The following is a 27,302-nucleotide window of genomic DNA, read 5'->3' on the forward strand; positions in this document are numbered from 1 at the left end:
TCATGTGAATTTGATATTTAAAAGGCAATTCTATTGATAAATGAATGGATTGTATTATATAAAGGGATTTCTTATGGGTTTTCTGCACAGATTAAGGGATGTTTGAGGGGTACAAACCCTTAATTTACAGTGTATCTTAAACTTTCATTTTCAATTAAGATGAAAGTTCAGGGATTGCTTTCATACCGTGTGGTATTTAACAGTAACAGTGATTCAATTAAGGTGTATTTTATTGTGGTAATTCATTGTGATATAATATTGTATATCTAATGGAATACCTGCATTGTTGAAGTGATAAAAAGACCCACAAAAAATCCCTCAAATTATACCTTAAAAGTGCCTTTATTTTTCATTTTGTAGGAATTTCAAGGATGTGTTTTTAACCATTTGAATCTATGAAGAAAACCCATTTAAAAATCCATTAATTTATGGTATATATACCTCAAAATATGCTATTAAATACCTGAATACTGTGTAAGAATCCCTTGAAACATCAGTACTTCACACCTGAAAATGTTCCAGACCTCTAAATCCCAACCTTATGACACTTTAAGATGATAGCTAATGTGTAAAGTGTGTTTTTAAGAGTAGATTAAGGGATTATTAAGGGATTATTGTTTCACTTAAAGTCTTTTAACTCCGAGTGTTTTCTCACTCTTTAGTTCATCTGTGTCAGTTCACAGCTGCTTCTTCCCTCCTTGTCCCGCCTTAAAAAAACTCCCATCATGCCTCAGCAGGAACCCAGACGATCTGGTCTGGTGGGACATCATGGTCCTGTACAGGCTCGTAGTCCCAGTTAAAAAAAGCGTCCACCCATGTGACCTTGTCCCAGTCCTCACCTGTCGTCCTGAGCCACGCCCAGCGGGTGGAGGCGCCCCGAGTCCAGCAGCATCCCCCCCAGCCAGTGTAAAAGCCGGGAGTACCAGTGGATCCCGTCCCCGTGGCTCCAAGTGGAACCAGTCCAGCTGTGGATCAGCCGGAGCGGCGAGAAGGCCCAGTGAGCCAGAGAGTGCTGGTCCACCACGGCGTAGCAGGACGCCACCACGCCGTCCACCACCAGCGTCCCCTGCTGGGTGAGCGGTGCGAACGCCCCCCTGCCCTCAGTCATGCTGACCCGTGTGATCCGGGACAGACGCCCCCGACCCGCCTCACCCTGCGACACCAGCACGCACTGTCCCGGCTGGGCGTCACTGGCGTACATGGTCCTGAGGGCGCTGTGGGACGCCGGGGCCCCCTCTGAGCAGTTCCCCTCGGTCACGAAAATCAGGTGGGCGGCCGTGAGCGAGAGGCGGGCTCCGGCCTCCGTGTGGAGTGTGTAGAAGAGCTTCCAGGTCACGGGGTCGCGGTCCAGGAAGACCAGAACCTCGCTGTAAACCAGCTCTCCGTCGCTGCCCGCCGACGCCAGGACTCGCTCGCCAGGTCGCAGGTCAACGATGGACTTCTGAACGCCGCTCGCCAACGTCACCGAGGCCTCGCCGGGGAAACAACCTCCAGATTTAGCTGCCACGGAGTGATCTGAAGATGGACAGAGAGACCGAGACGAGGAGGTCAAACAGGAAGTCCACATTCCTCAAGTATGGAAGCTCAAAAATGAATTATTATAATGTTGAGATGATATAAACAATTAAGATAAGAGAGATAAGATAAGATAATCCTTTATTAGTCCCGCAGCGGGGAAATTTGCAGGCTTACAACAGCGTAGAGTAAAGACAGCGTAGAGTTAATAGATATCATCTAATATTTTTAAGTTAGTGAGTCACAATTTGACTTCCCATCTCATAATTGTGAGTTGATTCAAAATCACACTATTTAAATTTTATATCCTGCTAATTTTTACCTAAAATGTCTCATTGGGTTTAAAAAGTCAAACTTTTGACCGATGATATAATATTTTATTTATTTAACAAAGTCAGAATGTCTTGTAATTTTAAAATCAATGATTTCATTTATTATCTAACATTTCATACTTTCTGACTTAAAAATGTGTGATTTTTAAATAATTTTATTTCACCATTAGTATTTCCATTTTTCTGTGTTATTGTCTAGGCAAGAAAGAGCTTCCATACAAAAAGACTTAAGCACACAATCAAATCTTCCCAATCCCTTTAGCTAAATATTGATTTTATTCTCTGGACATAAAGGAACAATAAGCAGATAAAAGCTGCAGAATGAGTGTGTGTGTGTGTGTGTGTGTGTGTGTGTGTGTGTGTGTGTGTGTGTGTGTGTGTGTGTGTGTGTGTGTGTGTGTGTGTGTCACTGGAGAACCGTCTCAAGTCTATCTGGGATAAATATTTGGGTAAAGTAGGAAAGCGAAGGCCAGGTGATAAGATAAGTCACCTGGAGGAGGAAGGAGCAGAGCAGGAGAACCAGCCGGCAGGTTAATCATCTGAGGAGCAGACACATGACTCAACTGCAGGACTTTAAAATGTCTCGCCCACGTTTAAAAACGCTCCGTGTGACCTGAAGCGTCAGCTCTTTTAAAACTAGTTTAAAGGATTTCAAACTATAAACATTTATGTCTTTTTAAGTAAGTCAGGAACTTGTGATATTTATTTTAAATACAGTTTATATAAAATGTTATAATTTTTTATTTTATAATTTAACAAAGAATGCATTTTCATGTTTTTAATATAATTATATATTTTTTTTATATATTTTCATATATATGTATTTTTTATTATTCTAAAAATAAAAATAAAAAATAAAATAAAAAAATAAATGTGAAGAAGAGATTAAGCTTCTCATAAAATATTTTATTACATGTTGGTCTTTCATTCCTTGCGAGAGATTAATGGATTTGAATTCTAATTCTGAAGCTTCATTTTACAGACACTGCTCTCCATTATCAAAGAAAAAGAACCCTAAATAGTTTGATCTGTAAATAAAAAACTAAAATTAATATCGTTCTCATCTTGTTGAATTAAATCAGCATAAGTCTGAGGTGAAATTATGACCAACAGGGTCCTGGTGCTTTGCTGCCCCCTAGTGGTTGCTTTCTCAGCTGCCCCACTTTAAGTGTCTTTAAGGAGGATTTGGGGGAATTTGTTGGATTTTTTTTCCTTCAGCTGTCTTCCCAACAACGACTTCTCTCTTTTGAGGATTTTTTTTAACCAAAAAGGGAGAATATTCTTTAAAAAAAAGGAGAAATTAAACACAAAATACCAACTTGATTGGTTGCCCTTCTGATCAAGTCAAGGACTGGGCCCTCGCAACCCGATCTGGGAGTGAAGGAGAGAAAAAGGGAGGGAAAGGAGAGATAAAGTAGGAAAAGGAGAAGAAAGAGGAAAATCTCAGTTACCACAAATGTGTGAAGGAGGCGTTTAAACTCTGAAGACCGTGTGACTTTCAGCACATTATGAACAGACTGAGTGGAATATGTGGAACCTTAACGTGAATATGTGTCTGCAGACCTCAGCAGATGATTTAGTACTTTGTATTAACATGCAGTCTATACGTGGATATGTGTTCTGGATAAAGGAGATCCTCAGTGCTCCGGAGTCTCCCACATGATTTATAGACACTACATACTAATTATTTCAACTTTCTCTCCAAGAAATCATGTTTTTTTGTGACATTTTAGTACTTTCGGTGGCTTTAAATACTACAGTACCCATGAGCCTCGGCTGGTGTTGCCATGGAGAAGAAGATAGTTAGAGCAGCAGCAAATAAAAGATTAGAATGAGGAACAGAAACCAGCTTCATATCTGCCAAATTCATCCAAAATAATCCAGGGATTGTATCTTTAGCTTCAGCTCACCATAAGCAGAGTTTCAAGCTCTGTGATTGGATGATTCTCAGTGAAATGCATTCTGGGAACCGTATTTTTTTAATGCAGGTGTTAATGATTCAACCAGGAGAGTTTTATGTGCATTAAAGTAGTTTTGCTCCATGAAGAACTTCCAGTCTTCATCCTCTTTTCTACACATTCCTACTCTGTGATGGGCTGAAACGTTGGGTGAGTGGCAGATGAGACAGATGGATAAAAAGGGGAAATATAAAAGCTGGAAAGCGCCAAAAGATAGTTAAGATGCAAGCAGGAGGAACGTTAGTGGTGAGGGATGGAGGAAGAAAAGGCTCGAGGTGAATTCAGCCTTCAGAGGAATGTTTTTGAGTCCATTAACTGAATCTAAATATACATGTTACTCAGGGTTAAAGCTTCCAGATTAGTATATCTTTAGAGCTGACTATAGGATGAAGACCAGTTCGGTCCCAGTACACGCTGAACATCAGCGGCTGAAAAGATGCTCCACACTGGGAGTTTGTGTCCTACATGAGTTTCGCTTCAAGCTACAAAAAAAAGACAAAAAAAGGGTCTCAAGTTGACTTTTTAAAGATCTTCTCCAAATGCTTCGAACCAGCAACTTAAGTTGCACTGAAGGAATATTTAGCAGATATTATTAGCTTTACATTTCTTTTAATTAAAGATGTGTTTGTTCTTTGGAATAAGAGGAATATAGACGTGATTATTAGGAGGCGGGGTTTGGAAAGGGGGGGATGCATTTGTTAAACTTTTAAAATGAGTGTGAGATAAATGAGATGCAGCTTCTTTTCTGATGTAACAACCTCTTCTCAAAGACGTCCTGAGGCTCTCCATATAAAAATAAAACCCCGTTGTGGCTCACCTGACTTGACGCTGCAGTGGATGTGGGCCTTGGACTCGTAGTAGACCCAGTCGAACCCGGCCTCCACCGCCAGCCGTGCCAGCATGGCGTACTTGTTGCGGTCTCGGTCCGAGGTGGTGATGTCCACGGCCCGGCCCTCGTAGTGCAGAGACTCCTCCGAGTGGTGGCCGTCCTCGTCCCAGCCCTCGGTGACCCGCAGACGGACCCCGGGCCACAGGTTCATCACCGAGATGGCCAGAGAGTTCAGCTTGTCTTTGCAGCGCTGAGGAAAAACACACACGGCTGTTTCATACGTATGCAATCAAACACACACTGCAAACAATAAAATAAAAGGTAGGTTTCCATGGAGACGTTCTCCTGCCTGGAGTACAATCCTCCGTCTTCATCTGAACAATCAGAACGCTTTTATTTTGGAAAACCTGAAGAAACGTCTTCCTCATTGTGACTAAACGAGAGTTATTGTGGTTTTAACTGAGAGTTTATTTATTAGAAACCTCGTCCATGTTGTGAAATGACATCCTGACTTAAAGCTAGGGTGGGCGATTTTGGAGAAAACAGCCGTTGAGATTCCGTCGCGTGCTCTCTGGCCTCTCCCTGCCACGCTACCTGCTGTAGCTCCTCCCACCGAACGTCAGTTATGCGCGTTCATGTGAATTCAGTTACATTGATAGGAAGACGAACAGTCCCACAGCCAATAAGAACGGAGAATCGGAGCCTCGCTCTGATTGGTCAAAGTGTACATGAGCGGTGGCAATTTTTGGGTGCGGCCCACAGAGGCAGGGGAGAGCAAAGTTATGAGCAGATATTCTCAGAGCACTTCACCTACATATAGCTGACTGGCTATTAGGACAGTTTTGCCAAATATTACAGTAAAGAAATTACCCACCCTAGCTTTAATGCACCAACTCACTGTGAGCTGCTTATTAAAACTAAATAATAAAGCTGTTTTGAATTTAAAAGGAATTTACAGGATGAAAATCAGTGTGTGTGTAATAAAACGTTTAAAAGAAATGTAATGCTTGATTTGTATGAAATCATTTATAGTTTATGGTTTGATTTATGATCGCAGGCGGCAGACTTGACCTTTGAACTTCCACTGCTGCTGCAGTCTGAACCCGAACTTTTAAACTTTAAAAAAAGTCCACTTCACCCCCTCTTCCTCCCCCGCCATCGTCTGTGGCTTCAGCCTTCCCACAATGCACCCCTGCTTGTCCCAGCTCCGATGTTTGCTCTGTGTGGTGAGGGAAGGGAGGCGAGGTAGAGGATGGATGGAGGGGTGAAGGGGGGTGGGGGGTGCTACATGAACAAGAGGTCCTCAGGGTCCCTCTAAACCTGGACTCCGGTCCGGGTGAGCAAACAGAAGGTGAGAGGGCCGATTGAAGGACTCTGCTCGGCCCCATAAATCCTCCAGTCAGCTCCGTTAATCTCATCCAGTGTGACGCCTCACACACACCTGGTCTGATGGTTTCAATTAAAGGGGAGCATTTGTTTGAATAAAAGAAGGTCAGATTGTCCTTAAGAGGGCGCTGCTGGTCTTTAAACTCAAACGTGTCAAGAAACAAAGTTTGGATAACTTAAACAGGATGATAACGTCACAGATATAAGCCTTTTTCTCAGAAGCGTATAGCAGGAGAATGAGCTGGAATGTTTGGTTTAAAGAGGAAGTAATATGACTGAAATGAATATGAATATTTAAAAAATATAAGAATGAGCTGACAAATGGAGAAAAAAGGTCAGAAATATCAAATTTTGACACAATATCTCAGTCGGCCCTCCTCTTACTTTATCCTCAGAGGCGTACATTAGCCTGATGAGGGCGCTGTTTCCCATTAACGTGATATTACATGACATGAACCAATAACATCTTATTTCTACACCAATTGGTCCAATTTGAGACCATTTTAACAGGATGATGAGTCCAGATATGTTGGGCTGCATGAGTTAAACATTTGGATTTCCCAGTCAACACTTGAATCATGGCACAGATCTGCCAAAACACTTGAAAGTTTGTGGTTTTTCCTGGAAGATTAATCTGAAGGCAACTTTTCTGATTCTGATTTAAACAAATACGTTCCAAGGTCTTGATCCAAACAAGAAAGATGTGATTTTATTCACTTCTTTAGGTCGTTTCCAAACTTCTTCTTTGATTTGATGAAACTTGTATTTGTAAAATGTTTTAAATAAGGTAGAAAGAACCCCATAAAAGCTCGTAAATGTTTAAATTCAGAGAAGACCAAGAGGGAAGTTTTATTGCACTTGACTAACCGATGAGCTGAAATAAATCTAAATGAAAGTATTTTTACATCATGACTAGGACGTCTTGTGTTTCCCTACAGCGTCTCGTTTCATGAATCTCAGACTATTTCAGAGCTGAAGTGGGATTAAACCCTATAAACGTCTCTTTCCACGTCGGCTGTGATAAGAATAGCTCGTTCCTCGGTTGCCACAGATGCCTTTTCACGGTGTTTTCACTGCGGTCACAGCCATGAGCTGGACTTCATAAATCAGACCTTTTCCTTTCAAGGTGTGCAGATGGACGGGGAGGTTTGGGCACTAAACCACTGGCTGCACAAACATTGAACTCCTTTAAAAGTTCCTCTGAACAGGTCACTGCGTCTCACCAGGCGTCTAAAAGTCTAGTTTTCATGACATGAGGGGACAGATCCTGCAGAAAACAAAGAGTCCTCTCTGTAATCCAATGCAACGAGCTTCTCCAGAGGATGCACCAAGGAGGACATGGTGCGTAAAAGTTGATCCAAAACGCGGATCAACTTTTACGCACCATGTTTGCAGTGATGTGAAGTGAAATAAACTTGATTTTTTTGCATGTTTTTACTTGTGCACTTGAAATACATTAAGCTTATTAAAAAAAAAAAAGCAGGATGAATGTGAGGAATGGCATTTATTTGTGGCTGCGCCGCAGAACAGTTGCGTCTGTATGCAGGAAAAAGCGAATAAAACATCTGTATAATTAAGGCTGCAGCACAAGTGAAGTGGGCTATTTCTGCACATGTGCTGCGAAAACAAACAAAAAAGTAACACGGAATAGTAAAAGACAAACAGGAGGCTGTCTCCTGCGGCGTGGAGCCCATAAATTGTGAGCAGGTCTGCGTTTCACCCCAAAAAAGTTGAACTTTTTTATTTCTTTAACAAAGTTCAAGTTGAGTGATTTCACCTTCATGCTCTCTTGTAGTTGCACTTTTTGGATTCATTCTTAAAGAAAAAATGCAACATTTTGACAAAAAGCAGACAGAGTGCTTCTCCTACACAAACCCACTGCAAACATTCACATCTTTAGCATCAAATCCAACTTGAATTAGACACAATGCTGCACAAGGTACAACACACATTCAATACTTTATTCTGCACATCTTTGTGTGTCAGTTTGCATATATATTCATGTTATTTTCTGGAGAAATAACATGAATCAGCATAACTTTTTATTTCTTTAACAAAAGTTCAAGTTGAGTGATTTCACCTTTACTGCTCTCTCTTGTTGCACTTTTTGGATTCATTCTTAAAGAAAAAATGCAACATTTTGACAAAAAGCAGACAGAGTGCTTCTCCTACACAAACCCACTGCAAACATTCACATCTTTAGCATCAAATCCAACTTGAATTAGTTTTATTTCTTTAACAAAAGCTCAAGTTGACTGATTTCATCTTGTAGTTGCACTTTTTGGATTCATTCTTTAAAGAAAAAATGCAACATTCTGACAAAAATCAGACAGAGAGCATCTCATGAATCTCTCAGTGCTGATCTCGTCCCATCACAGACTTCATCTTCACACTAAACTCATCTGAAATGTTGATATTTCTTGACAGCGTTTTCATTCCCCACGTGGGTCTGTGGACATAAGCTGAGAGGAAGCTCGTGGTCACAGAGCCAGATATAAACACGTTATTTTTGGGGGAAATTGGGAGTCAAATAAATTCCACTTGAGGCCACATCAATGACTGCGTCGTAAAAGAGTCTGACAGTCCAAAAGGCGACTGTTCACTCTGGCCAGTGGGCTGAAAACGAACCCAATACGACTTTTGGCTGTTTTTCCACCCAAAAAACATGATGCAAAACAGAGAACATAGTGTTTTAATTAAGAGTTTCCAGACTCTTTTAGACGGGGTTGCCCTCTTTTACGCACAAGATGCCCACAGTGACCAGTCCATGTGGAGAGCTGGGATTCAAACTGCACCATGCAAACATCTGCAGGAGCTTTAAGGACTGACTGAACAAAGAGTTGTGCAAAGAAATGTTCTGTAATCAGTTTCTCAACAAGCAGCACTGCAAGAAAAATCCATCTTTAAACCATTTTCACTTCAGGGAGTTGTACTTTTTATCTAATAGAAGTCAGAATAATCTCACAGTGAGCATCCTGCTGTGATTTGAATCAATGCATCTCATTATTAATAGTATAAATGTCTCAGAAGACAATAGACTTCATCCAGATTCTTAAGGAAATGTGCAGTTTGAGTGTTGAGATGTTTCTGCAGAGACCAGCCTTGAGTCAACAAGATAAAGATAACAGTGTCCACGTAAAACACTGGGCAAAGTGCACCTTTACACACTGGACACCTCCTGGAGGAGCCTGGCTCATGTGAGAGGACCTACCTGCGTCATCATGCGGTCTGCACCTGTGTTCTCCTCATCCTTGAAGATGATGTCGGGGTTGTAGTTCGGGGTGAGCTCCTTGAAGCGCTCAGAGTTTCGGGTTATTTTGCCCTCGTACCTCCCACTGGCTCCTAAGGTCTTCTCGGCCACGTTGGGGCTGAACTGCTTGTAGGAGAGAGGAGCCAGCTTCCGAGGTGACCTCCTCTTGCCATAGCCTCTCCCCGGCCCACAGCCCTCACTGCCCGGCGAGAGGAGGAAGGCGCACCCGGCGAGGCAGGTCACCAGAGCCGGGAGAAGCATTCCGACCCCGGGGCCGGTGTGTGGCCCTCCAGGTGGGTGTCTGGACCTCTCTTAATGAGTCCCCCCCTCTGTGGGTCCCTCTTTAGGACTTTAAAGTGGAGGTAACGGAGCAGGACTCATCCCAGAGTCCCCAAAAGTGCCCATTCCCTGTGCGTAAAAGTGCCCATTCCCTGTGCGTAAAAGTGTCCAATGCGCCTTTTTGGAGACGTGACCTGAAGCTGTCCTCTTGGTCTGTCTCCTGTCCCGAGGCAGGGGCATAAATAGGAGAGGTGAGTTTGTCTTGGCATGCAGGTTCAAAGCTTTCCTCCTCTCTGTGTCGGAGCTGTGAGAGAAACCCTGCAGACGCACAGAGGCGGTGCGCAATCTGGCTGCGCCTGTTTTTGGGCGGTCAAAGGGTGTCCCCACAGCTCTCAATGCGTCCCTGTGGCGCAGGGCTGCTGGCAGGACTGGGGGAGAGATCCTACGACCAGTCCAGATGAGGTGCAGCCGGAGAAGAAGGAGACCGCGCCCTGCTGCTCCTCTCCTCCCACCGGGGTGGCACAGGCCCCGCGGCCGCCTCCGGGTGTCCACCGACAGCCAAGAGGACAGACACACACTGGTGCGTCCCCCTGTGTCCTTTGGACCTTTGTCCCCAAGTTAAGATTCAACTGCCTACATTTCCCAGAACTCGTGGCGGCTGTGGCGTAGTGGAGAGCAAGGTAGTTCTCCAATCAGAGGGTCGGTGGTTCGATACCCAGCTTCCTTGGGCAAGACACTTAACCCCAAGTTGCTCCTGAAGGCCATCGGTGTGGACTGGATGATGAATGTTAGTTAGAGTCTGATGGTGGCACCTTGATGGTAGCCTGTCATCAGTGTGTGAATGGGTGAATGATATGTAACATACTACTGACTGTAAGTCGCTTTGTTAAATGACTGTAATGTAATGTAATGTAATGTAACTCCCTTTGACAAGCCACCACAGAGCAGCTGTGTGCGTTCAATGTAAAGATTCCTTCAGCTGGAGAAAAGAGGTTTGAATGCAGACAGCTTGACTCTGCGTTCTGCTCTCAGGTGTGTCTTTCATTCATAACTAATGCTTTCTATTCACTGCAGGACGTTTCACATGGAACCAGGAACTTTACCTCCATTTCCACAGAAAATGTTCTGGCCCCTAAAAGTAAGGAGCGATAGGAAAGTACCTGAACGCAGCATCAGATGCTTTAGGGTTTCATCACTTAGCCATCTTTATATTAATATCTCAGTATAAAAACACTCACAATTTAATTTCTTGGTGTTCAAACTCTTTGGTGTTCGGTTAACTGGAGGCCAAACTAGGGTCTGAGGACCTCCAGGGGCCTTTAGGCATGCAATCAGGGGCCCAAAGGGAAATGAGGAATACTTTGTTTTATTTCTGGGATTTCAAGAAGAATAAGTCCAAAGATAAGAGTCTTCTTTAAGGGGAATAATCTGCTGGGATTTCTTAAAACCGTGATAGAATGTGGAGACGCCATCAAACGTCCTAAATCCAGACAAATATTTAGTTAACAGTCACATTAGACCAAGAAAGGCAGCAGGAGTCTGATCATATTTGGCTCTGCTGCTTGAAAAATAGATGCAGCTGTAAACTGGATTATTTCGAAACATAAATGAGAACTCAGACCTCATCAACAGTTCCACCTCTCCGTCTTCTCCTCAACCTCACCTAATAAATCTGTCCTCTGCATTTTCAGTTAACATGACGCCCCCTTTAAGTTCCATTTGTCACACAGAAACTCTTGAAATCCTGCAGGCAAACAGAGACTTTTCATCTAAAACTTCAATAGCATTCCCGAGATGCTGCAACACCTTGAGTCAACATCTCACTGTGCTCCGAGAAACGGAGAGCGGCTGATATCGACCGCCGTCGGCTCATTATTGTCTGAGATCACTTCAAAGGGAATCTTTGGACACAAACACACATGATTCTGTGATTTAAAACTAAAGAAATGAGAATAAAAAAGAACTGGATGCTTGATAACAAGTTATTTTATGGACTACATTTCAATTAAAAGGCAGAAACATGTTAAGTTTATGGATTTTTTAGAGTTCATAACTTCTTCAAACTGTCCTTAACAATTTTTTACCACTTCCTGTTTTTGATTTAGATAATAACAGACAAAACCAGCCATCAAAATTGTATTTACATCTTTAATTAACAGTTTGACTTCTCCAAGAATTTAAAATATTCATTATCATTTAATAACATTTTTAATCTAAAAGCCTTTTGTATGAACAAATCAAAACCTTAATCTTATAAAAGTCTTAAAAAGGTTTCAAAATAAAAGTTTCAAAATAAGAATTGGTTAAAAGGAAAAGCTAATTTTTCCATTTTTCCCCCCAAAAGATAAAAAAAAGCTTTTTTCCTAAAAGTTCTGAATTGTGGTCTGAGTGTGCGTCCCTACTGCTCGCGCTCATCGGAACAGTCCCACTTTCTTCTTCTTTGGTTTGGAGGACGGTCGCTCTGCAGCGTTGGACGATACCGGTAGAGACTGTGGAGGACACAAGAAGTGGACGGATATTAGCTTTTATTTTCTTTAATACTTTTTTATGCCTGTATTTCTGGTTTTTCTACCACTATTCATCTTGATTATTTAAGTTTTTAAAGGTTTCATCAAACTTTTGGAGGAAATTCTCAAAAGGTTACAGATTTAATAGCATTTTTAGTCAATGCATTGTATAAAATATACTTTATTAGTAGTATTAATAGACAATATTTCATACGTGTCCTCCCTGAATACTTTGCATTTAAAAACCTTCTTCTTCACAGCCCTGTTCAAATTTCTTGTCACCATTATTGTTGAAGTCAAAACCTTAAAATGTAAAAAATGAAGATAATATTCAGTCAGTGAATCGTACCTTTTGTACTGCAGGTCTGTCGGCCATCTTGGCTCCAGCTGCGTCCTCCGGCCCGTCCACACCTGCTTCACTGTTGATGACAGATCCACCTGGAGGACGAAGACACAGATGCTCACTTGAGAATGTGGAGTAACATGTTACATATATGTAGAATATTCTCCTTCAATGTTTCTGCAACATTATTCTAACAAAAAAACATCATTGTTGTTGTGTGCGCTTTTATTTTTTCCAGTTTTTTTGCAGCTCCTACAATGTGAGGATTTCAGGTTTTTACTTTAACTGGAATATCTTTGATTTCTTTGTCATATTAAAGACAGTTCATTTTTCAAACAGACCTAAAGACGAGGTGACGTCTGGTTCTTCGGCGGCTGGATGTTGCTCCTCAGACAGTTTGCGTTTCCGTGAGTTGCCGTGGGCGACGACAGCCGCGTACAGATGTTGGAGGGCGGCGTCGAAGCCCAGAACGTCCGTCTGCTCAGAACGCAGCAGAGGAAGAGCCTGATGGGAAGAGAGGGAGACGGGAAGGTGAGCGATCAATCAAAAAGTGAGAAATCTTCAACATTTCTATCATTCATTACTTTTACTTTGTTATTTGGATTTTTCTGCTGCTTGATTACTATTGAAAACACTCTCAGGTGGAGTTCAGGTGTTCCAGCTGACAGTAGCTGGCAGTTTATTGGTTACCATGACAATAAATATACTTGAGATCAACTGCACACATATTTTTTATCCCATTTGTGTGTTTTATGTTCCTCCTAAACATAAATGTGGAGTTCTATATACATATGTATGTGTTAACATCACAACTTCTACTTTCAGTGTTCTTCTTTGTTGATCTGCTCAGTTGTGCAGCTTCAAAGCCAATAAAGTAATAAAAAGAAATAATCAGATGCATGAACTTAAAGCATGAAAGTGTCCTTTTGACGCAGCTCGGTGCTTCGGGCGTGTTTGTTTTACGGCCCTGCCGGGGGAGTCACATGCCCGAGGTGTGACGGAGCTGCGATAAGCCTCTAATCAAAGCTGCATTATTGGCCCAGCTGACCGCAGGTAGAGCTGTGAGCAGGAACAACTGAAACTGACACACACAACACACACACACACACACACACTACACACTGTGTGACAGATAAGGGTGCGTGTAAACTCCTGCGACATTATGCAAACGCACGGCCGACGTGTAGATAAACACAACCTATTCAGTAAATCCCTCTTTTTTTTCCCCCCGATGGAGAGGACAAACTCTCCAAATTAGCTCCTCAAATATTGACCGGGAGAAATTGGTGGTCTCCCGCTTGCTGTCAGGGCAGAGGGGCTCCTAAACACACTTTGGTCAGGTTTAGAGGTTTTGCATTGATTTATTTTTGTTATTTGTTTGTTCAAATATCGTAAAAATAAATGTAAATGATCTGGTGAGGCTTAGTTCTGCTTTGGGCACAGAGTAAGCAATGTGCAGCAGAAAGCCCACCTTATTCTCTCTCTTTATTCACGTCCCCCTCCTCTCTCTGCCTGCCAGCTCACTTCACATTATTTGATCTGGAATCTGGAGTTCAATTGGTCGGATCCGGCTCTTATTTGATCCTTTAAATCTCCTGCTCTCCTCTCTAATGAAGCCTATCTGTGCCAGGAAGAGGACACACATGGATCAGATACTGATGGGGAGTCAAAATGAGGAGGTATTGGCTCTTTGTTAGTGGTGCATGCAGAGGTTTTGGGCTTCAATGTGAGCTGCAAGAGGGCCGAGTGAAGTGGAAACAAACTGGAGGGTGTTGTGATTCATTTATACACCCTCAGCCAATCACATCGTTGCTCTGAAACAGCTGAGCCAATCCCATCGTTGCTCTTAAATAGGTCATCGAACGGAAAAATGCTACGTCAAGGTCGGAGCAATGCCGTCACGAGAAAGTTAGAAATCCGAGATACTTAGTCAAAGTTATAAGGTCATAACCATTAACATTTATCTATTCTTTTTAATATGAAGTGTAACTATTAAATATTTAACTATGAGACTCACTAAATAAACATTTGAAATACCACCCCTAATAATGTAGATTTATTAAAAAAAAAAAAGAATGTTGAATATGTTTTATTTGATTTTATTTATTTGTCAGGGCGGGGCTTCCATACTCTATATATTTCAGAACAAACGGCGGCGAGCGGATCGTTATCTGCTGCTGACCAGAATGCCAGACGAGGAATAAAGAAAAGGTGATTACAGCAGGTCAATAACCTCTCGACTGTTTTGTCGGGCTGAGTAATGTCCTGGAAAGTTTCCTCCCTTTTCTTCTAACAGGACAAAGTCCGAGGAGGAGGAGCATTCACCTGGTGGCCTCCAGACTCCTCCCCCATCATGTGGTGGAGGTGATGGTGTTCCTCTATGATTAGCAGGTAAACAGCTCGGGTTTTCAGACGAGGGTCCTGGTGCCGAGGAGTCTCACTCTCCCTCATCTTCCTCTCCGCTGATGCTGCCCTCATGTTTACTCTCCCTCCTTCCTCTCCACCTTGTTTTCTCCTCGTCGTGACCTCTGCTTCCCGGTTGGAAGTTTTAAAAATAAAAAATAAAAGTCTGTAAGTTTAGATTTAGAAAGAAGTGAGACCTCCGTAGCTGCTCCTTATCTCTGCTGCAGACTAGAGGGTTTCAGGCTACGTTAGCTGCTAACTAGCATAGCACAACCCAAATACACACACACACACACAACTGCTGGCAGTCAAGTTGCATTGTGGGTAATGAAGACTCCAGGTTTTGACAAGGAACAAACGACATCTCTGGTTCTGGCCTTCCCCAGAGCACAAAGACGATCTGTTGTCATGGAGACAATCTGCCGTTATCAACCAGTTAACAATGACACCAATCAAGATCCGACGCCAGAACTGATAAAGAAGGTCACATGACAACATCGAGATCATCTCCGTGGCAACCGAGCAACTCCATCCACAGACGAAGGCCACAGGATGTGGCTGAAAGCTCCTGAAACGTCACAGTGAGCGAGTGGGTTTATTTCTAGACGCTAAATAAAGTGGAAGCTTTAACTCGACTAGACACTGATGTGAGGTCAGCAGGAGCGTGGACGGTGTGAAGCGAGTTTATCTCCCAGAATCCTCTCTGCATTGACGCCATCCACACCTTTCACCTCTCCTGTGCCCTCATGTCTCCCTTCAGGGTGATGACACAGAAACACAGTAATATCTCAGTGTCTACCGCGGGGTGAACTAACTCTTGGGTTCATCACCTGGGTTCAACTTCAGGTGTGAAACATTAAAATACGTCACTTTTTTTAAAGCTTGTCCTCAAAAATAACAAACACATGAACTGAAAACCAGCAAAACCAAGAGCTTAGTTATTGGATTTGTTTTCTTTACTCTCAAACATCAGTTTCAGTCCTCGAGTTTGAGGAAATCCAGCCAAAGAAAACAGATTTTTCAGTTTTTTATTACAGTTTAATATTGGTATAGGCCTTAAAAAAATTCACATCACGTCTCTGTCTAAGTTTTGTAGATAAAAAAAGGAATATTAGCTGTAATATAACTTTTAGATTTATAGTTTTTGGACTCAGATATCATCCTTAAAAAGGATGTTCTGTAGTTTGGAGTAAAATCTAAATGTGTTTCCCGTTTGATGCTGATCTCCGGTCAGTTAAAGTCTGATATTCGTTTCATGTCTTGTTTGTGAAGAACGTCCTGCAGCGGTCACAGTAAGCGTCACAGCTCGCGTAAATGAAATACGGCGTTTTGCCGGCGTGTTCCGGTGCCCACAGCCGTGTGCTGTGTTTGTGCTCTCGTGGAGCTCACAGTCTTCGTGATGTCTTTGCGGGACGCCGCACTCGGGCCGGTCCAGGTCGGGACTCGGCCCAGCGGCCCGGCAGCTGTAGAGGGGGAGCAGCCAGGCCACAGAGGGCCTAATTACAGACCGGGACCAGGACAACCCTGTGGAAACTGTGTGCAACTGACAGGAGACACGAGGAGGAGGAGGAGGAGGAGGAGGAGAGAAGGAGGCGGCTCCACTGTGTGTTTGGGTTTCTTTACAGTTCAGGGACACGACCTGATGCTGAAGATTATCGTCATTGTTTTAGTCTATAAAAAGTCAGGAAGAAGTCAAAATGTCCTTCTAGAGGGACGTCTTTAAATGTCTTGTTTTGTCCAAACAACAGTCCAAAGCTAAATATATCCAAGTCTATCTAAAACAGAGAAAGCATCAAAACTGATGACATTTGGTTCAATAAATTACTTTATGGTGAATAGCATCGATTCACTCTAAATAATCTCAGGTTTCTGTTTTTTTTTTTTATCTGAATCTCGGGAAAATCTGAAGACGAGTTAAAACCTTCAAAGACGGACAAACCACGAGTAGAGATGGTTTTAGTTTTAGTCTAACTTACAGACTGGAACAGACCCGGTCCAACCTGGTCCCATCAGTCATCATCTTCTGTCCCCACCTTTATCTGAATCAGTGTCAAAGTAAGGCCCCATGAAGATAAAATAAATCCACTGTCTTTCTGTAGATCGTCACAACATAATATTCTTTTATGATTTTTAAACATTGTGCTTCTAGATCCCTCTCATGCCGACGTGTTCCCCCCGGTCTCTCCTCTCCTTCTCACCACCCGGGTCCTGAATTCCTCAAGTAGGTGAGACAAAGAGACGCTGGCTGCTGTTTATGAGGAGCAGTCAATGATTCACGAGGAGGACGAGGAGAGACCAACCTTTAAAACCGCAGTTTTTCCTCCAACTACGGCGTTAAACTGACCAAATATGATTTTCAAATGCTCAAAATCATTTTAAAAGGGTTGATAAAAAGTCAAATAAGCTTTTAAAGTGCTTTATTTCCTTCTTTTTAATTTGTGCCTGAGAGGAAGACGCTACTCAATGTTGACAGGTTCTCCTCAACGCCACAGAGCAAAGAACGGAGCAGCAGTAAAGCTGCAAAAACAACTTCATGTTGATTAAACTACCTTCTACATCAGAGGTTTTAATAAACGACTACATTTTGGATTCTTCCTTTTCAGCGTTCATTAAAGCCATATCTGCAGCTCCTCATCACTCTTTCAGTCACGTCTGGCTGCTCAGAGTCAAAGTGTGTATTTTGGATCCGTGAGCCGCTGTGGTCGGCGGATGAAGGAGTTTCCCGCCCTGCTCTTAACTTAGAACAGATATTAGGACTTGACTCGTCCGGCGGTGCCAGTGCAGCTTCACGTGGAGAGACAAGTAGCATTTAAGGATCCTTCAACGGAATCATGACAGACGCTTCAACTAGAGCCAGACAGCTGCACATCTCTGCACTGTGGAGAGAGAAATAATGTCTGATTGATTCTCATTTTGTTTTGAAGCGGTTTCTCGCTCACTCAACACCAAACCTGACCAGAAAGAACTCCAATTTAAGCAAGAAAAGCAGGAAGTGTTTGGAGTGAGTGACACTAAATGTGGAAGCCGATGCTCTGGCTCAATTAAGAGCTTCTGTGCAGCTCAAGTGAGATGTTTTGGTTGGCGGCGGCCACGGTAATTGTCAGATGCCGTTAAACTGCTGCGCGGTTGCCGTGGAGCCGTGAAGCCGGCGTCTCATGAAACAGGAAGCGGGCGACGTTCCCAAACGGTGACAATTCAATTCAGAGCTGACAACTGTGACGCTGCTGCACGACGCGCTGCAGAGCATCTGTCACCATGTCACATAAAGATAGAAACACACACACCGACACTCAGCTCCGAAAAACCAACAGCATGCGTCACAGCCTGCTCTATGTGGACAAGCAGACACTCCCCTCTGTCAGGTCATGAGCTGCTGCCACCACGCACACACACACACACACACACACACACACACACACACCAAATATAGGTCCTAAGGGAAGCTGATGTGATCCTGAAAGGATTTGAGCATTTTTCATAACCAGCTTCAGCCTGTTCCCAAGTTAAAACCAAGTGTGTGTGTGTGTGTGTGTGTGTGTGTGTGTGTGTGTGTGTGTGTGTGTGTGTGTGTGTGTGTGTCAGTGGGAAGCGCATGCTAATTCCACCCATGTAAATGTTGACCTGAGCTGGGTGGGGTGTTTGTGTGAAAGCTGCAGTAGAAAATAAAAGCCGCTGCTCCTGTCATCATCGGCTCTCTCTCGCTGTCCCTCTAACCCTTGGTGTGGGAGACGGAGGCCACAAATGGCGCAAGCACACGCACACACACACACACCGAACACAAACACACACACTCACAGTTTGTGGAAATGGTGAAAGAGGGGGTGAAGATATTTGTCCGCTCTGCCTCTCTGTTGGCACCAGGAACGTAAATAACTGAGTAAATGTCAGAGAAGTTCAAGTTGGAGGAAGAAAAAGAAAGTGAACCGGAGACACAAACAGACTCTGATCTGATTTCTACAGCGTTTATCTGACGACGTCTGTGAACAAATAAACTCTTCTTTACTCCCTGGAGGCATCGGGAGGCTCTCAACGCCACAGCAGGCTCCTAATGAACACCAAAATACTCAGAGGGGGAATAAGGTTTTTCACTTGAAAAGATTAATCTTAAAGATGAAGCTCCCGCAGTTAGATTAGCTTAGCATAAAGACTGGAAACAGGGGGAAACAGCTAGCATGGCTCTGTTCAAAGCTTAAAAAATAACAGCTAAAGCGACCTTTTGTCAAGATCAAAAATGAGCTTTAACGATAAACAAATTAACATATTTAAGAAGTGGGAAAAAGTCTAATGCTTAATTGACAATAATTATGACGTATTAATCCATTGGCTAATAATTTAAATCGAAAGTTCATCAAATCAAGATATAGCAAAATAATCAGGTGTGAATTAGGAAACAGCATAAGGACCTGCATGGCGAGCGTTGCCATGGAGACGGACACAGACGGAGACACAAACACACTCTCACAAAGGCCCGAGCCTGATAGATAAATACTGCACACACACGCCAAACGCCTTCAGCTGATCTTCTCTGATTCACTCACACACAAACACTCTCACACACACACACACACTCTCTCACACACACACACTCTCACACACTCACACACACACACACACAGCGGTCCATCCAGTGGGTGACTCTCCCTTTGACGCGTCCCGGTGACATTTTTCCCAGACAAGTTTTATTTCAGGGTGGACTTCGGTCTGGAGGCGGCCTCGTCGCAGCCCGGTGGAATTTGCCACGAGGAAGAAGACTTTGATCCATTTCTTCTTCTTCTTCTTCTGTGGTGTCTGACTGTCAGCTGCCCAACGCCGTGACGACCAAAAAAGGAAAACAGAGCCTCCACTGTGGTCCTGATGAAACTTTCCATGACTCTCTCTGCGTACCTGAGCTGGAACACCACCAGCTGAAAACGAGATTCTTTACTGGTTTGTCCTTTTAGACAAACAGACTGGTTTCCTCTCTGAAAACCACCACATGATGCAACCGAAGGTCCAAACAAACAAACGGAAATATACGGAGGTGCGACTTATGGTGGAAAAACCCCTCTGATGCTCACCGTTAAACAATGCGTGTCTTTCTCCAGAGGAACAAAGGGCATCAGGAGCTAATCTAAAGTTCAACATTCATGGAGACTTCTCTAAATAGTTGAGCTAACAGGAAACCTGCTCCACAGTAGATCTATTGTTCTGAGGAAATCAAGACGGGAATAAAGGAAGTTAAACATATACAAGATAAGACAAAGACGTTCCTTTTAGATGAAGCTTTTTTGACATTAATAAAAAGGTGGTTTGATTAAGAAAAGTCACGTTGATGGTAGCGGCCCAACAACAGCTCAACAACATGCACATCTGGACTGATGTGACTCCAGGTGTCTTTACCTTGTGGACAAGATGGACGCTTCAGAAAGCAGGTTATGAAAGAAGATGTCCGTACATAACCATAAATATAATTAGCCAAGCTCAACTGTCTGGCACATTCAGTATTTGTGTCACTTATAAACTGATCAACAGGAAAAGAAATGATCTATGCTGCAAACAAACTAAATATTTGTCCTGCTCTGATCGGTCACCTACAATACTAAAAGATGAATGAAGACAAAAGGAAAGGAAAGCTAATAATTCCTCCCTACTGAACCACCGTTTCTCTGGGCAAAGAGAGACATGTTAAGTTCTGGAGGCGCTCTCTGCTGTATCACATGTGGACAAAGTGCAATACTCTTCTTTAATATATAGCAGTTATTTCTGATTCATTTGAATTATGCCACATCTCTTCTTTGTTTCTCTATTTCCTGTATAGTGCTATGGAAAATCCGAATAAAAGCAATATTATTTTTTTTAAAAAAGCACTGAAATTGAACAAAAGGGAGCTGCAAATTAAATAAAAGTGTAAAAATAAGACAGGGAGGGAGAGCACAGACAGTCAGTGAAAATTCCTCAGGTAGATCTGAAATGCCCGGTCAGTCAGTAACACACACACACACACTAACACTAACACGCACACGCACACACACACACACACACACACACACACACACACACACACACACACACACACACACAGGAGGAGTCAGGGGTCAACAGAGTCAGAGATGAGAAATTCCACACCTGAATACAGTAAACACTTTTAATCTTAAGAGCTCAGCCACTGGTCTCGCTCTGATTGGCTGACGGTAACTCACGGCAACGTCACGGTGGCGAATGAGGGCCGGCTGCTCGGGGCGGCCGCAGTGTTTTATCATGTGGTCACCGCGGCGCTCGCCACAGCCGGTTAACGAGCAGGAACGGAGTGCAGAGGATGGTAAAAACAGGCCTCAACAACAGGCTGTGGTGTGTGTGTGTGTGTGTGTGTGTGTGTGTGTGTGTGTGTGTGTGTGTGTGTGTCGACCTCTCACCTTTGACATGAAGTCCTCTCTGTAAGTTTCCTCCTCAAACACATCCGTCTGCAGCCGCTCTGGGTTTAGAACACACACACACACACACACACACACACAGACACACACACACACACACACACACACACACACACACACACACACACACACACACACACACACACACACGTTTGAATTATGAACATGTGATTAAACATTTCCTTCTGTCTGTGTTAAAGCTTCACTCATACACCACATAAAGCTAAAATCTCTCCTAAAAACTCTTCTTTGTTGTTCTATTCTGTGTTTTAGTGAAACTAGGTTTAAGCCTCATCATTTTTAACCTTATTTAATTCTTTACATTTCACTTTTATCTGGTATTTCTTAGTTGAATGTCTTTTTAAAGCACTTTTTTATTAAATAAAATACCTACTTCTCAACTCTTAACCCAATTCTTGCTCTTATATTCTACCATTGTTTTTAAAATATGATGACTGACATCATTCAAACAAACCTTGTTCTTCATTTATCATTTTAAGTTTTAGACTGGCATCAGTACTTATAGTTTGTCATAACCACTGGACAATATTTAACAGGCTTCCGAAGACAAACACTATGAAATCACTACTTTTTTGCACACCTGAATGTGTCACAGGTGTGTCAATAAATAGAAAGAAAATTCACTTACAGCTATTTTCTTCCAGACTTATAATTATGTTATTTGTAAAAATGTTATACGTTGCTTATGCTGCGATTTTGGCCAGATTTTTCTCGTAAAATGGACTTCCTGCTAAAAAAAAAGGTTAAATAAATTCAGTCCCTCAGTTTGTAAATAAAAGCTGGTGGATTTAAACTGATTTTAAAACAGAAGTTTGAAATTAAAACATGTTTGGGAGCTTTCAGCCGAGACTTTTGGTCTTCTTTAGAAGATGGAGCTTCCGTTCCTGTGTATGTAACGTTACTGTGTGTGTGTGTGTGTTTGTGTTACATGTGTGTGTGTGTGTTACATGTGTGTGTGTGTGTGTGTGTGTGTGTGTGTGTGTTACCTCTGCTGAGCATGGCTCCGTTCTCCCTGTAGTCCTGGATCTCTGCGTCCTTCCTCCCCAGCAGACCTCCCAGCTGCTCCACCTGCCGCTGCAGCAGATGGCTCATGGCCAGCAGGGGGCGCACCAGCTGAACACAAGCCTGAAAACACACACCTGATACTGTCAAACTTGTTATCACTTCGTAAAACAACTTGAATTTATATTTGTTAGCTCATGAATAGAATTGTACATGATTATTTTGCCATTTATTAATCGTAAATATAAGGTGATTTTCCTCAGAAGTCCCAAAAAACCATCACAGTACATTTGAAAGCTGACTGTCAACACCCGTATTCCTGCACTGAGGCGGATTTTCAGCTGATAATCAATATTCTTTTACATATTTGTCAAGAAAATGAAAAATGTTCAGTGTTTCTCACAGAATTTAGGGTTTTAGAAAGTAGATAACCCTCCAAGACACTCAAATTAATGAAGTTATTGAACTTTTTAATGAAGCTATTGAAATTTAAATCAGCTTAATAGATGCTTATTGGATATATAAACACTATCTATACATATATATATTTTGTAAAGTGGATAATCCTATGAAACCCAAATTAACGAAGATATTTATACACTTTAATGAAGTTATTAAGATTAAAGCTGGGTGGTAGGCTGAGAAAACCCCAATAGCCTCATCCACTCGTCTACTAAAAAGTTAAAAAGTGACATATATATGGTATATATATGGTATTATATACCACGGTGACGGGGGCGGGGGTGCAGTGGAACTCCCAGTAGAAGGGCAGACCCGCCAGCTCGCTCTTCAGCTTCATGCACATGTTCCCGTCCTCCTGTCGGGTCAGGGAGATCCGGGCCTCGCCGTCAGGTTGCCCGTCACTTCCTGTCAGACAGGGCTGAACCACTTCACACAGGTGGGAGAAGAAGGCTTTGACCTCTGCTCGTAAACGTTTGTTCAGCTCCTGGAAGGAAGAAAACCCGGATTAATCCATTAATCCATCAGAAGAAAATCGATAATATGAATGAATGAGTTGAATCAGTGCTACCTTTGCTCTCTTCTGGATGGCTGCGGAGTCCATCCTCTCCTCCCACACACACTGCACGTCTGTCAGCAGGATGTGGTACGCCGTTTCTCCAAACCAGCTCTTGGCGAGGAGCTGGCAGCCGCTGATGCTCACGGGAAGCCATGGACGCTGCAGGAGGACCTCGGTCGGGGCTCCTCTGACCTCCATCGTGGCCCACGAACAAGACACCAACACTAAGCAGAACAGAAAGTTAGACATCCTCAGTCCAAAAGATGAACAACATCTAAGACTGAGAGCCAAAGGAGAGAAGTCCACTACGACTCATTCAGCTATTTGAATCTGAATTAAATCCAGCTCTGATTCTTTCTTTCTTCTCCCGAGGCTCATGGGTATTGTAGTATTAAGAGTCATCCATCATACAGAAGTGACAGAAATTATTTCTGAGAAGAAAGTTGAAATAATTAAAGCTGGCAGATATGAGATAAACCTATAGGAACATTAGACTATCCAGGAAACTCCTGTGTTTATATATGTGAAGTAGTCTCTTAAAATCACCCTATTTTTAGGTATATATATATTTGAAAAGATTAAAGTATTATAAGAGGGGAATGAATAGTCTATAATACTATATTAATGTAGGAGCAATATAGATGCATTTGTAATGTATTTTTAATCAAAAATAAATTTAAATTAAGATATTATAATACAGATAATGTTTGTGCATATTGGGAACAACTTCAGAGACATCTAAGGTCTTTCACAATAAGAGCATCTATGATTCAGGACTGCCTGTGTTCTAAAGTAAACCTCAAAAAGCTGCACAGATCCTACACCAGATCCTACACCAGATCCCACACCCGATCCCACACCAGGTTATACACCAGATCCCACACCAGATCCCACACCAGGTCATACACCCGATCCCACACCCGGTCCCACACCAGATCCCAGATCCCACACCAGATCCTACACCAGATCTCAGATCCTACACCAGATCTCAGATCCTACACCAGATCCCACACCCGATCCCACACCAGATCCTACACCAGATCCCAGATCCCACACCAGATCCTACACCAGATCCCACACCAGATCCTACACCAGATCCCACACCAGATCCCAGATCCCACACCAGATCCTACACCAGATCCCACACCAGATCCTACACCAGATCCCACACCAGATCCCAGATCCTACACCAGATCCCATATCCCACACCAGATCCCAGATCCTACACCAGATCCCAGATCCCACACCAGATCCTACACCAGATCCCATATCCCACACCAGATCCCAGACCATATCATACACCATATCCCACACCAGATCCTACACCAGATCCTACACCAGATCCCAGATCCCACCCAGATCCACCCACACCAGATCCCAGATCCCACACCAGATCCCACACCAGATCCCACCCACATCCCAGATCCCAGATCCTACACCAGATCCTACACCAGATCCCAGATCCCACACCAGATCCTACAGATCCCACACCAGATCCTACACCAGATCCCACACCAGATCCCAGATCCCACACCCCAGATCCCACACCAGATCCCAGATCCCACACCAGATCCCAGATCCTACACCAGATCCCCCAGATCCCACACCATATCACATACAGATCCCACACCAGATCCCAGATCCTACACCAGATCCCAGATCCCACACCAGATCCCACACCAGATCCCAGATCCCACACCAGATCCCAGATCCTACACCAGATCCTACACCAGATCCCAGATCCCACACCAGATCCCACACCAGATGTTTATCTTTTATTGTTCCTGGATGCCAGTGAGCTCACCTCCCAGGAATGCGTCCCTGAGCCCGGGCTGAGGAGTGCTAAAGCCGGCTACCCTGCCGCATAATCACCACCTTCTGCAGGGAGGCAGCTCTGCGGGCGACAGGCTCCTCTCTTCGGCCTGGAATGAGGCTGTTTTTCGGGGAATAAAACCGTGCACGCTGCAGAGGTTGACTCATGCCAATTTGGGGATTGCAAAAATACCAAAAAAGTAACTTTATGAGTTCAATATAAAGCCCTGCAGAGCTGAACAGGGAAGCCAGAGCTGGATCAGGGCTGGATGTCCCGCTTTATTCTGACACCGACGTGAAACAAGAGCGCGTTTCAAAGGTTCCGCCTCAACAGAGATAATAGATTAGTGTGTGATAATAAAGATTAAAAATAGCTTTAATAGTTTTCTGTCTGCACATATAATATTTCAGTTATTGTGGATATTTCACTGTTTTTTTTATAATACTTGTTTTTATTTCATTTTATTTTTTATCTTGTCTTTCTTTTATTATTATATTCCTTTATTGATCCCCATGGGGGAATGTTGCAGCAGCTCAACTACACAGACACAGACAATAAATACACATACTATACAACTACACAGACAATAAATACACATACTATACAACTACACAGACAATAAATACACATACTATACAACTACACAGACAATAAATACACATACTATACAACTACACAGACAATAAATACACATACTATACAACTACACAGACAATAAATACACATACTATACAACTACACAGACAATAAATACACATACTATACAACTACACAGACAATAAATACACATACTATACAACTACACAGACAATAAATACACATACTATACAACTACACAGACAATAAATACACATACTATACAACTACACAGACAATAAATACACATACTATACAACTACACAAACACAGACAATAAATACACATACTATACAACTACACAGACAATAAATACAATAACAACTACACATACTATACAACTACACAGACAATAAATACACATACTATACAACTACACAGACAATAAATACACATACTATACAACTACACAGACAATAAATACACATACTATACAACTACACAGACAATAAATACACATACTATACAACTACACAGACAATAAATACACATACTATACAACTACACAGACAATAAATACACATACTATACAACTACACAGACAATAAATACACATACTATACAACTACACAGACAATAAATACACATACTATACAACTACACAGACAATAAATACACATACTATACAACTACACAGACAATAAATACACATACACAGACAATAAATACAACAACACACAGACAATAAATACACATACTATACAACTACACAGACAATAAATACACATACTATACAACTACACAGACAATAAATACACATACTATACAACTACACAGACAATAAATACACATACTATACAACAAAATAAAAAATAGAACAGGAATAAAAATGTACAGTATATCCACATGGGGTCAGCATGTTGACAGACTGTGGTCTTCTTCTACTATGTCTCTTGTGTGCACTTTGCTCTATGCTGCTGTAATCCTGCAAATTTCCCCGCTGCGGGACTTAATAAAGGATTATCTTATCTTATCTTAACTGATCATGTCTAGTTTAGTTTAAGGTAATGTCTGACAAAGTAAAAACTCAAATAGATGAATCGAACTAGAAATTAGGAACCTGTGAAATTGTGGCTCTGTTCTCTGGGAAAGTAATCACTGAATGTCTTATGTCATGCAGAATGTCATTAATTCAAAATGGCCTCCTGGTCCCCTGACTGCAGACTGGGAGATTCTTTTTTATAATATGAAGAATGAGGTTTTTAAGTAGAGGAAGTCACATAATTCACACAAGCGATTGCAGCACTTAAACACGAAATAATTTAATTAAGATCTCACAGATACAAAATAGCTTTTTCTTGTTTCAGAGAATAGCATTTCTTTTTTCTTTTTTTTTTTTATATATTTTTTTGATTTGCATGAGGTATACAACAACATATTCAGAGACTGAGACGGTCTGAATGGCACACAAAGAGAAGGACGCTGAGAGTTAGTCTTTTCTGCAGGTGTTAGTCAGGAGAGGAGAGGAAGGGAGGAAACAGACCGACAGGTGAACCATCAGAAATCATCCCTGTGAAACATTTCAGATCTTTAAAACTGATTTTTGGAGCCTTCAAACTCCTTCTTTAATAATTAATCCTCCTTACTGAGACCAGAACCA

General features: G+C 42.4%; 2 protein-coding genes across 2 annotated transcripts; both read right to left on the reverse strand.

The window, feature by feature from the left end:
- Positions 1-835: 835 nt before the first annotated feature.
- Positions 836-9,531, reverse strand: LOC129111522 (indian hedgehog B protein-like). The gene is made up of 3 exons (XM_054623498.1): positions 9,232-9,531; positions 4,623-4,884; positions 836-1,515 (listed from the first exon to the last, which is right to left on the reverse strand). Exons 1-3 carry the CDS (start codon positions 9,529-9,531, stop codon positions 836-838), a joined length of 1,242 nt encoding a protein of 413 aa, XP_054479473.1.
- Positions 9,532-11,693: 2,162 nt separating this feature from the next.
- Positions 11,694-25,374, reverse strand: nhej1 (nonhomologous end-joining factor 1). Its single transcript, XM_054623503.1, has 8 exons — positions 25,058-25,374; positions 23,266-23,477; positions 22,960-23,181; positions 22,220-22,358; positions 21,195-21,253; positions 12,741-12,903; positions 12,406-12,494; positions 11,694-12,038 (listed from the first exon to the last, which is right to left on the reverse strand). The coding sequence occupies exons 2-8, from the start codon at positions 23,449-23,451 to the stop codon at positions 11,961-11,963; spliced, it is 936 nt and encodes a 311-aa protein (XP_054479478.1). The 5' UTR covers positions 23,452-23,477; positions 25,058-25,374; the 3' UTR covers positions 11,694-11,960.
- Positions 25,375-27,302: the final 1,928 nt, after the last annotated feature.

Source organism: Anoplopoma fimbria, chromosome 22 (assembly GCF_027596085.1).
Source record: "Anoplopoma fimbria isolate UVic2021 breed Golden Eagle Sablefish chromosome 22, Afim_UVic_2022, whole genome shotgun sequence".
Taxonomy (NCBI): Eukaryota; Metazoa; Chordata; class Actinopteri; order Perciformes; family Anoplopomatidae; genus Anoplopoma; species Anoplopoma fimbria.